This window comes from Miniopterus schreibersii (assembly GCF_964146895.1).
Source record: "Miniopterus schreibersii genome assembly, chromosome: 19".
In the NCBI taxonomy this organism is placed as follows: domain Eukaryota; kingdom Metazoa; phylum Chordata; class Mammalia; order Chiroptera; family Miniopteridae; genus Miniopterus; species Miniopterus schreibersii.
The window spans coordinates 34,413,082-34,428,490 of NC_138119.1; the positions used below are offsets into that span (position 1 = coordinate 34,413,082).

The 15,409-nt window shown below is 38.0% G+C and overlaps 1 protein-coding gene across 1 annotated transcript in view; it reads left to right on the forward strand.

Moving 5' to 3' along the window:
* Nucleotides 1–12,469, forward strand: part of SPTA1 (spectrin alpha, erythrocytic 1) — a 91,763-nt gene extending 79,294 nt beyond the window's left edge. Inside the window, exons 43-52 of the mRNA XM_081121688.1 lie at nucleotides 940–1,149; nucleotides 3,322–3,618; nucleotides 4,427–4,539; nucleotides 5,984–6,001; nucleotides 6,484–6,535; nucleotides 9,063–9,250; nucleotides 9,879–9,932; nucleotides 10,316–10,462; nucleotides 11,186–11,330; nucleotides 11,814–12,469. Of these exons, the coding sequence (XP_080977814.1) occupies nucleotides 940–1,149; nucleotides 3,322–3,618; nucleotides 4,427–4,539; nucleotides 5,984–6,001; nucleotides 6,484–6,535; nucleotides 9,063–9,250; nucleotides 9,879–9,932; nucleotides 10,316–10,462; nucleotides 11,186–11,330; nucleotides 11,814–11,939 (1,350 nt within the window). The 3' untranslated portion in view covers nucleotides 11,940–12,469. The remainder of the gene's footprint in view (nucleotides 1–939; nucleotides 1,150–3,321; nucleotides 3,619–4,426; nucleotides 4,540–5,983; nucleotides 6,002–6,483; nucleotides 6,536–9,062; nucleotides 9,251–9,878; nucleotides 9,933–10,315; nucleotides 10,463–11,185; nucleotides 11,331–11,813) is intronic.
* Nucleotides 12,470–15,409: the final 2,940 nt, after the last annotated feature.

Sequence of the window (15,409 nt, forward strand, 5' to 3'; positions counted from 1 at the left end):
CACCCAGGGCCTTTCAGAGGTTTCAACTAAATCTCTTTCACTAGGGCTGCTCATACTTGATGTGTCCTGAAATCAGCACTGTGTGATTACAGAGAACTGTACTTAGCATTTTAGATCCATAGCTGCTGTTTTCTGCTTGGCTTCTAGGACTTGTGTCCTACACAGTTTAGGATCTATAAATGTCTTGAGAGGAAAATCCAGGCAGAATATCAAACCTAACTTTCTGCAGTTCCCTTTCCATGGCTCCTCAAATCCTGGCTGCCCCAGTTCCCCAGAACTCCAGTTTCTGTCTTTTTAGCTCCATGAGATCATCTAAAGCTCTGATCAACTGCTTTTGCTTCTTACCCTGTACAGTTTATACTCAAAAGCAAAAGTAACAGAGCCATTCCTTCCTCTCTAGGGTTTTATTCCTTGAGTTATAGCTACCTGAGCTGCATTCTGATCCCTTTCAAACAGCTGATATTTCTGTACTTTTACCCAGCAGTTAAAGTAGTTCTCAAAGAGAATTGGTCCAATACAAGTCGCTCTATTAAAGCTGGAAGTGGAACATCCCTAATTTTGTGGTTCTGATATCAACATCTCCCCAAAATATCATTTGTGTATTATAGCATCTGTGGGTCTTTTGTTAGTCTGCATACGTCCAGGATCTCTAGTAGTGTGCAGCTAGTAATTAGGACACAAAATCTAGTAAGAGTCTCTGAAAGAATGTGAGCTCAGATCTAATTTCAAAACGTACATCCACTGGAATCTAACCATAATCCCAACCCCAAGTGTTTACTTAAGTCCCTAAGTGATATTTCCTTTTCCTTGGTCATCGTTCTAACTCTTTTCTGGTCCTTATATTGTTCATGATAAAAATATGGTGGGACCCAGGTCCAAATGACCCTTTGGAACCTGCGTGACTTTTCTGCTCACTGCTTCTCTCTTGGTCTTTCTCAGGACACACTGGATGCCAGTGTGCAGAGCTTTCAACAAGAGAGACTGCGTGAGATAACTGATCTAAAGGATCAACTGGTGGCTGCTCAGCACAGCCAAAGCAAAGCCATTGAGGAGCGCCATGCTGCCCTGCTGAGGCACTGGGAACAGCTGCTGGAGGCCTGCGCAGCCCATCGGCAGAAATTGCTAGAGAGACAGCTGCCCCTACAGAAGGTAAATTTGAAAAAATGATGAGGCATGGTAAGGCCTTGATTATATATTAGCCATGGAATCCAAAAACAAATAGTGGAAATCCTGTTTGGATAATCTGTAGACATTTGAGTGGGTACTTTGAAAAAGATCAGAAAGACATTCTTATTGAGCAAAAAGATTTTAGATTGATAGGAAGTTTTTTAAGACTGTTTTATCAGTTATCCAGCTGAATTGAGGTGAAAGTTTGGCACAGGCAATAGAAAAGGTAGGTGGGACAACAGGGTGAAAGATCTTACTGTACAGAAGATCTAAACTGGCAGTCAGGAGACAGGGTCATCCTTGGGCTTTTCTCTAATTCAAATAAAAGAACTAGACAAGTAAATATTGTGTTCTTATATGTCACTGAACATCTCTCAACTTTGATTCTTCCATTTATGAAATAGGATAATATTACTACCATCTCTTGGTGTTCTCTGTTATTACTATTGAAAATGATAATGGATCTGAAAATTTCAGTATAAAGCAGTAAGTTCTGTATGGATATAAGTGATTAAAATGTCCTTTCTAATGGTAGATGCTAAGGTATTAGATGTTGATCATTAAAAAATCAATAATGAACGAAAGTTGGATGGTCAGTGAGATTATTGAGCATTCCTAGACCATAACAAGTATTATAGCATAACAAGTTAAGGTAGGGAGTTAGGGAAATTAGAAAACAAATGCACAAATAAAAACCAGTCAGTTTTCTAAAAATTAAGAGTCAATCTGGACCCTTGGTTAATTTTTACTCTATTAAAAGACATGAGATCAAATTTTAGATAAAAAATAAATCAATTAATGGAATATATATATATATATATATATGAGAGAGAGAGAGAGAAATGAAAGATATTTCACAATCTGATTCTATTATTTTACTTTCTGATTATAAAATATTTGTGAAATATTCAGTTGACCCATAATATTATGAAAATAATAAGTACTTTATAGGTTTTTATATTCTTCATATTAGTTTTCTCTGTGTTGATCTATTTTAGCATATAGATTGCAGAAATGAGCACAGGGAAGATGTAATAGTGCGCAACCTCTTTAATGCCTATGTCTGAGGATGAAAATGAATTTGCATAACAGAAATCTCCTTGAAAGTACAGTCTGCTAACCCAAAATCTATGATGATTTTAAATCTAAAATATTTTTGATTACACACTGTTGGAACAATCCATGTTATTTCTCTCATTGAGAAATTCAGTCACTCAGAGCATATGGATAAGTCCAGAGAGCACTGCAGGAATGGGGATAAAGGGTAGAGCGTAGGAAATGGATTTAAAGAGGAACTTCAGGCGGGAGATGATTCTGAACAAGTTTTAGAGGAAAAGAACTCAGTCTTGACCATGAGACATTAGAGAGGTATGGTCTGCAGAAGCTCAGAAGAGACAAAGAGGAAGTGATAAAGGACAGGATAGATTTGCTTATCTTGTGAATGATTCATTTATTTAATCATTCATTCAACACCTATTCTTGCATGTTTACTGTGTGCCAAATAGAATAAAAAATTATGAAATTTTATCATTGAAAACTACCTTTGGCACTTCAGGAATCTTAGAGCTAAAATATGTCTAGAAATCATTCACCTTTCTCATTGGTAGATGATGGAAAACTTGACCAGTTTCACAATGAGATGCCAGGATCAGGGCTGTACCTCTAACTCACACGTCCAGCCATCTGATTGTGTGGTTCCCACTGGTATTAGTTCCGCCCTCTTAAAGGGTTTGCTATGAAAATATTGAAGATAATTATTTTTTTTATTCTCTCCCCTCCCCTCCCCTCTTCCCCTCCCCTTTCCCCCTCTTCTCCTCTCCCTCCCCTTCCCTCTCCCCTCCCCTTTCCCCCTCTCCTCCTCTCCCTCCCCTCCCCTCCCCTCCCTTCCCCTCCCTTCCCCTCCCTTCTCTCTTCTCTTCTCTTCTCTTCTCTTCTCTTCTCTTCTCTTCTCTTCTCTTCTCTTCTCTTCTCTTCTCTTCTCTTCTCTTCTCTTCTCTTCCCTTCCCTTCCCTTCCCTTCCCTTCCCTTCCCGTCCCTTCCCTTCCCTTCCCTTCCCTTCCCTTCCCTTCTCTTCTCTTCTTCTCTTCCTCTTTTCTCTTTTTCTTCTTCTCTTTCTACTGGGAAAGATGAAGGTGTCTGTTGTTTTCTCTGTAGGCCGAGGAGCTATTCATGGAATTTGCACACAAGGCTTCAGCTTTCAACCACTGGTGTGAGAATGCTGAGGAAGACCTGTCAGAAACCGTGCACTGTCTCTCCCTGAATGAGATTCGCCAACTGCAGAAGGACCACGAGGCCTTCTTGGCCTCCTTGGCCACGGCCCAAGAAGATTTTAACTATTTGCTAGAGCTAGACCAGCAGATTAAGGCCTTAAATGTGCCCTCCAGCCCTTATACCTGGTTAACAATGGAGGTGCTAGAAAGGATGTGGAAGCACCTACATGAAACCATCAAGGTAGTTTGAGGCACAGCAGAAGCTTCCTTTGCTAGTGATCATGACACTTTAGCTGTTATTCAAGTCAGGGGGCTTTTGAGAAGGAAAGGAACACTTTTAATTAGGACGGCAGTCTTAAATTAGAGAGTCTAAGAAAACTTTGCAAATATGTTCATAGTAAGTATAGCCCTATGCAACATAGTTTGAGCAGTTTTATGCTTCAGGGAAGCAACCACAAGCTCCAGAAGGTGACCCTGAAAATGAGTTATAAAAAGTTTGTGAGGCTTGCATATATCTTTCAAATCTATATGACCCTTCATCCCAAGCATTCTCTATTTTATACACACCTCCAAAAGTGCCTTTTAAATGTGTTTGTATTTAATTTTTGTCTGTCTATAATGATGTACACATAGAAGCTATGGAAAATATTAAAAAGTTTAACAAAGGAAAATTATACCATAAAATCACCAATTTTAGATGGCAACTCTTATTACTACCTTTCCCTTTCAGGCTGCTTTTATGTTCATTTAAATGAAATACCACCTGGAAAAAATTAGAAGAGATATCTGCCTTTATTATTTGGTTATTCTTACTGGGTTTGGTCTTTGAGACACCTGCAAGAACTTATGGGAAGTGACATGAGCTTTCCTCACCTTTTGGAGATGGGGAGAGGTGGGCTGGGAGAAATATGAGCACATAGGTACATGCCTCTGGAATACAGGTTAGATTTGAGAGAGTTAAGATGTATAGCTGAGCCTGGGAACCAGTTATTTTATGGCAAAGAAAGGTTTTCGATGTGCAATTCACTATCTGTGATTTGGGTTTGTAGGAACGGGAGCAGGAGCTGCAAAAGGAAGAGGAAAGACAGGTCAAGAACTTTGAGATGTGCCAGGAGTTTGAACAGAATGCCAGCGCCTTCCTTCAGTGGGTCTTGGAAACCAGGTGTGCTGTGCCACCTCAGAATTTATGATCCTTATGCCACACACTCCATTTCCTATAAGGATAAAGTTCATAAAGGAGGGAAGGAGGAAGGGCTCCTACAGCACCGATGCTGTCCTGAAATCACCATACCCTATTTGTGCTTTATATTTGTAATCGATTACTTTCTGAATCAGTCCTTGCAAAGTTGAGAAATGAGAGTTTCAGCCTTCTACCCATTGTGTACCCTTCAGTATTCTTGATACTCTCACTTTTTTCCTGTTGCCTATAATTACACTTCAAAAATAATAGTTCTTTTTGTTTGTTTTTTCAATTCTCACCCAAGGATATTTTTTCCATTGCTTTTCAGAGAGTGGGGGGGGGGGGGGAGAGAGAGAGGGAAACATCAATGGAGAGAGATACATCGATTGGTTGCCTCCCACATGTGCCCTGACCAGGGCCTGAGATCGAGCCTGCAACCCAGGTAGGTGCCCTTGACTGGAATCAAATCCGAGACTCTGGTCTGGGGGCTGATGCTCTAACCATTGAGCAACACCAACTAGGGCTAACAGTCCTTTTTTTATTAAAAAAATTTAATGTTGAAATTATCCTTACACTTTACAAAGTAATTCTATGTCCATTACCTCACTTAACTCTTAGAGCACCCTTGAAAAGTATACAGGTAAGATCTTATTACCTCTGTGTGGAAAGAAGTTCAGTAGATACATGGACATGCTCATAGTCACATATGTATTTATTGACACAAGCAGAAGCAGAGCATATTGTAAACACCTAATATGAAGCTCTTATGTTGCCTGACCACTAAAGCTGTAATGGGAATCAAGTGAGATAATATATGCTAATTGCTCTGATTGAATGTAAAATGTTCTATATGGGAAAATAACACTTATCACATCTTCTGGGGCAAATAACCTGGAAAAGAGGAGACTTAGAAGGTATAGTATGCATTAGAATAAATGGTCTAAGTTGGTAGACTGCATCCAATAGGTGGGTTAGAATTGTGGGATATTGAGAGTTAAAGAAGTAGTTTAGACAATCCATGATATATACTGTTTCTGCACACCAATGTCAAGGATAAATCATACAATTAACAGGAAGAAAATCTGTGTCATGCCCCAAACACATGGGAGAGAAGGCATAGGAAATACAGCTCATCCTTCTTTCCTTTGGTTTTGGTCCCTCATCCTCGGGCATCATGTGCCCGGCACTGAGCATATCAGCTGACACCTATGCCCTTCAGCAAGTAGCTGCATGGAAGGCTGTTAGCTTCTCAGTGTGAAAGAGACTTTGGCAACAGTGGATGGAACATGTTCATATGTTTTTGGCTACAAAGGATTTAGAATGTTTCATAAGTCTGAAGAAAAAAAGATCATTCAAGTAACCCATATTAACATATGATTTCCCTTTCTCTCTTCTGATTCCTGTTCCGGACCTGATTCCTGTCCAGGGCTTATTTTCTGGATGGGTCAGTATTTTATGTTATCATGTTTGTTATGTTTTAGTATTTGGGGATAATTAAATAAGGAGGCCTTAGTACTGGAGCATCATTATCCCATCTCAATCTGATGATGCCTAAATAAAAATGTGGGGTGAGAAGAAGCATTGTATATATTACTCTGGCCCCACACCCCATTAAGTGGAGCCTTGCTTACACTAAGTTAAGTGTATGTTTGAGAATAAGAATTAGGAGAAAGGTCTGGACTCCTTCTCACAGGCAGAGAAGAATGAGAAGAGGCCTCAGTTCTTTCTCATATGTCTGGCAAGGTTGCCAATAGACAGAAGGGTTGGCTTCATGAAAATTTGATGTTGTGAAAACTTATTTTAGAGGGGCCAAATAACTTGGAAGAAGTAGCAGTGGAGAAATGTAGGAGCTCTGAGTTTGTCTGTCTGTGTGAAATATTGACCTCTGATATTATAAGTAACATTTTTCCTCTGGTTCTTAACTAGATCTTTGCTCAAAGAAACAGGAACTCTAGAATCCCAACTGGAAGCAAATAAAGTAAGTAATGTCTATTCATTAGGTCAAGATATTGCCAGAATTACAAGGAATGCAAGAAAAACTACTTAAAGGAAACTCTTAAATAAACATTTTTACATAAATTCCCTGGCCTGAAAGTCAAGAGCCTAAGGCTCTGGTGCCAACTCTGCCAAAATGTTATTCTAACTATTGGCCACCACTTCATGGACATCAGTTTGCTGAAATCTCTAAACTGCAATTTCTGTATCTATATAATAATGTTAATAATATTTATATTATAGAGTCACTGTTATTAAGTAAGAGAACAAATGCAAAGTTCCTAGCTTACAGCTGGAAACATTTACAAATTTTTTTATTATTTGATAATGCATTTGAATTTATATGATTTCTTAACAGTTGAGTGAAGCAATAGGCTACAGCTGTGTTTCTTAACCTTATTTTCCTTATTGACTCCTCTAGGAGAAAATTTTAACTAATTAAATTTTATTTCTTCCCAAGAAAATTTAAATACTAAAGAATAAGACATTGTCAGGTAGGGAGTTCTCATCAAGAAGGTGAGTAGGTAATTGTTTTGCTGGTGTTACCATAATTAGACAGATACATGTAAAAAATGAAACTAGACCATCTTCTTACACTATATACAAGAAATTTAAAATGGATTAAAACCCTAATGTAAGACCTGAAACAACAAAACTCCCCAAAGATAACATATGCAGTAAACTCTCTGACATCGCCCTTAGTAATTATTTTTCTGATATATCTCCTCAGGCAAGGGAAACAAAAGAAAACATAAATCTATGGGACTACATCAAACTAAAGTTTTTGCACAACAAAGGAGACCATTAACAAAGTGAAAAGACAACCTACTGATTGGCAAAAGATATTTGCCAATGATACATCCGTTAAATGGTTAATATCCAGAATTTATAAAGAGCTCATGCAACTTAACACCAAACAAACAATCCAATTAACAAATGGGCAAAGGACCTGAATAGACACTTCTCAAAGGAGAACACACAGATGCCAATAGACATATGGAAAGATGCTCAACATCACTAATCATCCAAGAGATGCACATTAAAATCACAATGAGATTTTACTTCACACCTTTAAGAATGGCTATCATTAATAAATCAACAAACAACAAGTGTTGGCAAGGATGTGGAGAAAGGGAACCTCCTTGCATTGTTGGTGGCATTTCAAATTTGTGCAGCCATATGGAAAACATCATCAAGGTTCCTCTTAAATTTAAAATAGAATTTATTGTATGACAAAGCACTTCCACCCTGTGTATTTATCTGAAAAAAATCCAAAACACTAATTGAAAAGATATGTGCACTTCTGTGTTCGTTACAGCATTGTTTACAATAACTAAGAGGTGGAAGCATCCCATGTGCCCATCAACAGATGACTGGATAGAGAAGAAGTGGTACATATATACCATGGAATATTATTTGGCCATGTAAAAGAATGAAATCTTACCATTTGTGAAAATGTGGATGGACCTAGAGGCTATTAAGCTATGTGAATAAAGTCAGAGAAAGAAAAATACCATATGATTTCACTTATATGTGGAATCTAAAGGACAAAACAAGCAAACAAGCAAAACAGACTCATAGATACAGAGAACAAAATGATGACTGCCAGATGGGAGGAGGGTTGGGAACCTGAGTGAAAAAGAAGGGATTGAAAAATACAAATTGGTAGATGCAAAGTAGTCACAAGAATGTAAAGTAGAGCATAGGGAATAGAGTCAATAATATTGTAATAACTACGTACAGTGCCAGGTGAGTACTAGACTTATTGGAGGGGATCACTTTGTAAATTATAAAAATGCCTAACCACTTTGTTGTGCACTACAACTAATATAAAACAATATTGAATGTCAACCATAATTGAAAAATTAATATAAAGTGAAATGGAAAAAACCTGATGTCAGGTAGACTTGATCCCTGTAGGGCTACAAACATTTGTAATATCTAATATTTTTAAGCCAACCTCCACTATCATAACCAGTCCTCCCTTCTCTAGGAGAAAGTATTTCCCAGTTGAGAAAGCATGACTTTGGTACAAAAATTGGCAAATAATGTGCCTGAATGACAGAAAAATGTTTTGAAATTGTCTCAAGTTGTGAAGGAGGTCTAAGAGTGAACCTTGCACAGCTTAAGTAGGCCTTAGGGCTCAGCCACAATCAGCAGTGCAGGTCATTCAGAATGCAAATCACTGAGGGCTGATGATGCATGAGGGATCTTGGAAATGGATCCCTTTTCTACCTGCAGTATTTAACTACTGACTCTTTGATTTACATATTACAGATTACCAGAATGACAGGGGCCATATGCTTAGCCTTCACACCATTTTATTAATGAGAAATTCAGAAATGAAATAGTTTTTCTGAGTAGTTTATCATGGAGGACAGGAATATCCCTGAAAATAATTGAAAAGGAGCAATTAGAGGAAACCCCAACGCATCCATTTCTTATTTTCACTCCCATCCCTAGGTTTGGAGCTGGTGCCCTGGGTGACTATCTCTCTTCTCATTTTCCAGAGGAAGCAGAAGGAGATTCAGGTGATGAAGCGTCAGCTGACCAAGATTGAGGATCTGGGAGAAAACTTAGAAGATGCTCTGATTCTGGACATCAAATACAGCACCATTGGGTTGGCACAGCAGTGGGACCAGCTCTATCAGCTTGGGATGCGAATGCAACACAACCTGGAACAACAGATCCAAGCGAAGTACTGAGAACCAATGGCCAGGGCTAGGGACAGGGGCGGGTGATATTAGGTTTTAGGTACTTAACTCCAAGAGCTAGAATTTGGGGTACTGGTTAAAAGCACTGCTTAAGAGATAGTGCACTTACTATATTCAGAAACAATATGCTCTTTCTTTACTGTCCCCCAGAATGACTATTTCTCTTTACTATTATGCAATAGGAGACAGTGCTCTCATTGTCCTGAAAATACTTATCTGACAATTCTCAGAATTCCTTCACCATCTTATGTAATCTCTTCAGAAAGCATCCCCTTTTGTAAAATTTTCTCTAAAATGTTTAAAATGCAAGAAATAGTCAGGGTTTGGAGCAGAAGAGCAGAATTATTATTTTTTCCCTAAAGAAAATTAATTGTCTTAAAGAAGCTTTAGGCCTCCATAGCTTTTTTGGCAGTGTTGTTATCTAAATTAGAGATTTCTGCAGAGTTTGATAACAAACATTTTAAACTTTGTGAGCCAGAGCCTGGCTGGGTAGTTTATTTGGTTAGAGCATTGTCCCAATACACCATGTCCCCAAAATTTCTAGTTCACATGACATAGCTTTTGCTTTTCCCTGTTTTATTTCATGAGGTAATTAATGTTTTTTCTTTCCAGAGATACGATAGGTGTGAGTGAGGAGACACTAAAGGAGTTTAGCACAACCTATAAGTGAGTATAACTTTATAATTGATTGGTTCTTTGTTTTTTAAACCATTCACAATAAATCTCCAAATAACATTTTTCGCTTCAGTGCGGCTTGTTAGGATCTTACATAAAGATCTAGATATGTTATTTAGCTTCAAACTGTAGCTTGTAATATGTCTATGAGATTCCTAGACTTTAGAAAATACAGTTTTTAATGTTCAATATTTTATCCTTTGACCTCAATCCATTAGGTTTAAAAAAGTGTAGAAACACAGGCAAACTCTCCACTCAGCTCTTTGATAAGATTATGCCATGTTAATAAAGCCCCAGCTGATGCAACAAAACTGTTCTTTCCTGTTGTAATACTGTTCTCTATTGAACTCGATAAAATATTTTTCCTTCTATAGACACTTTGATGAGAACCTGACAGGGCGCTTGAGTCACAAAGATTTCCGGTCCTGCCTGAGAGGCCTCAATTACTACTTGCCCATGGTTGAGGAGGAAGAACGTGAGCCGAAGTTTGAGAAATTCCTGGATGTCGTCGACCCAGGGAGGTAGGAGGAAGACCACGGGCCAGACCATACCAGGGAATGGGGCTTGGCAGGGCAAGCACAAAAAGCAAAAGAACCCCTAAGACATTAGCTCATCTTGAGGATAGGAAGGCACAGACCAATAAATGAATTGGGCAGCTTTTGGTGCCTTTTCAGGATTAGCTCAGAAGTTCATGGCACTAACTGCAGCTCAGGCACCAGTTCTGCAATTTGATCAATTCCTGGTTTATGTTTGACATGAATTTCAGCTGGTTCTGAGAGTGGAATTTGAGAGAAAGGTCCTTTCGTGTGTATAATCTCTTAAGGAGAGGATGACTGACTTGTGGGAGTGGGGTTGTTGTGTGCTTGTGAGGGTGAAGTAGAATCACAGAGGAATCACATTATTGTTAGGGACTAATTCCTTCTAATACCAAGACCAAAGAAGACCAGAAATAGAGGCCTTCAAATCAACTTGACGAGCTCGAGGTACTGGTGCTGATGGGAAATCCTGAAGTTCTATATAGTGTGTCAGGCTAAAAGACCCATATGGAAACAGAGGCTGGAATTTAGGGAACTGTTTACTTGGCTGAAAGAGGGTAAAATACATCATAGTCTTAGAGAGCTCACTTGGAAGAGGCACTTGGAAAATCCAGCTTCCCTGTCTCTGTGACACTGAGTAGAATGAAAAAGGGACTGTTTTCTTCTCTGCGTTGGGAGGGCACAGTTCCTGACCCATTTATCTAACAGGAAGGGCTATGTCTCACTGGAAGACTATACCTCATTCCTGATTGACAAGGAGTCAGAGAACATCAAGTCCAGCGATGAAATAGAGAATGCTTTCCAAGCCTTGGCGGAGGGCAAGGCCTATATTACCAAGGAGGACATGAAGCAGGTAAGATTCCAGTTGCATCTACCCTCATTATGCTCTCATAATAATCTAGATTTTCCTCATCTCAGGCCAACTACCCTATTCCCCACCTCTTTGTTTTTCAGATATCATCTTTCTCTAGATATCACCATTTCATGTTGTGATAAAAATGTAGTCAATCTCTAACGACTGTCAGGGTCAATCCCAAACCTGTAATTCAATTTTCAAGAATATTTTTATTCCATTTATTTAATAAGCCAAATTCAGGGAATGAGATAAGTAGTGTAGTCAAAGTGACATGGGACTCTTCAGGTAATAGCTAAATTGAAGAGATTGTTGGTCTTACTCATTAGAAATTATGAATTAATGTGAAAGGTATGAGATATGAACAGTGTTAGCTTTTTCTCCTAAAGTTCCTCCACTCCCTGAATTTAGGGAATATTGGAATCCCCAGGAGCCAGCTGTTTTGAATTCTTATTATTGTATCTTTTTCTTTTTGTGTTTCAGGCTCTAACACCAGAACAAGTGTCATTCTGTGCCTCACATATGCAGCAATATGTGGACCCACGGGGCCGAAGCCACCCCGCTGGCTATGACTATGTGGGCTTCACCAGTTCCTACTTTGGCAACTGATAAGCAGCTCTTACTAGATCATATAAAACCCTGGTGTGATGGGAAGTATTGGGGAATGAGACATGCGAATACAGAGGGTAGGAAGATAGCACTTGCGTGTGTTGCATTTATTGCAGGACCTGAAAATAAAACCAACCTTGGGAGATATTAGGCATTAACAGAGTTGGAGAAGATTTTTTAATTTAAATTTACTAGGGTGACATTGGTTAATAAAATGATATAAATTTCAAGTGTACAGTTTTCTGATACATCATTTGTATATTGCACTGTATGCTCACTACCTAAAGTGAAATCTTCTTGCATCACCAAACATCAACCCCCTTCACCTTTTACAGACCCACCAGCCCTCTTCCCTCTGGTAACCACAATATTGTCGACTGTACCTATGAGTTTTTGTTTTATTTTTGTATTTGTTCATTTCTTGATTTTAGTTTTATATCCCACATGTGAGTGAAATCACATGTTTCTTGACTTTCTGTCTGACTTATTTCACTTAGAATGATATTCTCAAAATCTACTCATGTTGTGGCAAATAGTGTTTCATTTTTCTTATAGAAGACGTGACACATATATACAATGGAATACTACTCAGCCCCGTTCTCTATATTTTATTTGTTGGGTCCTACATATATCTTTTTTAAATGTTATTGAATGTATTGGGGTGACAATGGTCAATAAAATTATTTAGGTTTCAAATGCACAACTCCATAACACATCACCTGTGTGTTGCATTGTGGGTTCACCCCCAAAGTCAACGCTCCTCCTGGCACCACCTTTACCCTTCCAACTGCCCTCACCCACCTTTCCCTCTGGTAATCACCATACCGTTGTCTGTGTCTCTGAGTTGGGGGGTTTTTGCTTAATCCCTTCACCTTTTTCACCCAGTCGCCCAACACCCTTCCCCTGAGACAGCTGTCGGTCTGTTCTCTGTACTTATGAGCCTTTTTCTGTCGTGTGTTTTGTTCATTAGATTCCACATATAAATATAACCGTATCGAATTTCTCTTGGTCTGACTGGCTTATTTCACTCAGCATAATACTCTTCAGGTCAATCCATGCTGCCCCAAAAGGTACGATTTCCTTCTTTTCTATGGCCACGTAGTATTCCATTGCGTAAATGAACCACAACTCTTTTATCCACTCCTATACTGATGAGTTGTTTTGATTACAGTGGCTTCGTAGTATAATTTTATATCCAGTATTGCGATCCCTCCTACTTGGTTCTTGTTTCTCAAGTTTGTTGTGGCTGTTTGGGGCCTTTTTTAGTTCCATATAAATTTTTGCAGTATTTATTCTATATCTGTGAAATACGCCATTGGTATTTTAATAGGGATTGCATTGAATCTATAGATTGCTTTGGGTAGTATGGACATTTTGATGATGTTAACTTTTCCAATCTGTGAACATTTCCACCTAACTGCCCTCACCCACCTTTCCCTATAAACAATCTTCCATTTGTTTATATCTTCCTCTATTTCTTTTTTTGATGTTCTGTAGTTTTCCAAGTATAGGTGTTATACCTCCTTGGTTAAGTTTATTCCAAGTGTTCTTTTTGTTGTTGTTGCATTGGTAAATGGGGTTGCTTTTTAGTTTCTCTTTCTGAAAGTTCATTATTGGTGCATAAAAATGCCATCGATCTCTGGATGTTAATTTTGTATCCTGCTACTTTGCCAAATTCATCTATTAAATCTAGTAGTTTTTGGTGAAGTCCTTCAGGTTTTCTATGTACAATATCATGTCATCTGAGAATAATGACAGTTTCACTTCCTCCTTTCCAATTTGGATGCCTTTTATTTTTTCTTCCAGTCTCATTGTTGTGGCTAAGACTCCTAGTACTATGCTGAATAAGAGGGGTGAAAGTGGACATTTCTGTCTTGTTCCTGTTCTTAAGGGAAACACTTTTCGGTTTTGCCCATTGAGTATGATGTTGACTGTAGGTTTGTTATCTGTGGTCTTTATTATGTTGAGGTATGATCACTCTATTTCCACTTTGCTGAGAATTTTTATCAAAAATGGGTTCTGGGTTTTGTCAAATGCTTTTTCTGCATCTATTGATATGATCATTTTTATCTTTCATTTCGCTTATGTGATGTATCACATTTATTGACTTGTGAATATTATATCAGCCTTGCATTCTTGGGATAAATCCCACTTGGTCATGGTGGATAAACTTTTTAATATGTTGGTGGATCTGATTTGCTAATATTTTGCTGAGGACTTTGGTGTCTGTGTTCATCAGGGATATTGGCCTATAATTTTCATTCTTTGTAGTGCAGCTTTGAGATGAATTGTTCTGTAAATATGAATTAAATTCATCTGATCTAGTGTGTCAGGGTCACTGTTTCTTGTTCATTTTTTGTATGGAAAATTTATCCATTGAAGTCAGTGGTGTGTTGAAGTCCCCTACTATGACTATAGTGCTGTCGATGTCTCCTTTAAAGTCCTCCAAGGGTTTTATATATATATATATATATATATATATATATATATATATATATATATATATAGGTGCTTCTATATTGGATGCATATATGTTTACCAGGGTTATATCATCCTGTTGGATCGATCCCTTTAGTATTATATAGTGACTTTCTTTGTCTCTTTTATGGCCTTTGCTTTGAAGTCTATTTTGTCAGATGCAATTATTGCTTGCAATGCCTTTTTTTTTTCCATTATATTTGCATGGAAAGTTTTTCCATCCCTCCACTTTCATCCTGTGTGAGTCTTTTGATCTGATGTGGGTCTCTTGTAGACAGCATATATATGGGTCATGTTTTCTTATCCATTCAGCTACCTTACCTCTTTTGATTGGAGCATTTAATCCATTTACATTTAAAGTTATTATTGATAGGTACTTATCTATTGCCATTTTAGTTCTTTATGCCTATGTCTAGGTTCCTCTATGTTGGATTCATAAATATTTACAAGGGTTATAAAGGATTTTATCTTGTTGAATTGCTCCATTTATAATTATGTGGTGCCTTTCTTTGTCTCTTATAAGAGCCTTTGTCTTAAAGTCCATTTGTCAGATATAAGTACTGCTATTCAGCATTTTTTAAATTTCCATTTGCATGAAATATATTTTTCATCCCTTTACTTTTAGTCTGTGTATATCATTTATTCTGAGGTTGATCTCTTGTAAACAGCATATATATGGGTCTCGTCTTCCTATCCATCCAGCTACCCTATGTCTTTTCATTGAAGCATTTAAGCAATTTACATTTCAAGTGATTATTGATAGGTACGTATTTATTGCCCTTTTTTTCACTATAACTATGTTTCTCTGCTGCTCTCCTTCCCCTCCTCCCCCTCCTCCTTCTTCTTTAACATTTCTTGTAATATTGGTTTGAAGGTAATGAACTACTTTAGCTTTTTCATTTTTGTAAAGCTCTTTATTTTTCCTTCCTTTGTAAATGATAACCTTGCTGGCTAGAGTAGTCTTGGTTGTACATGCTTGCTTTTCATCACTT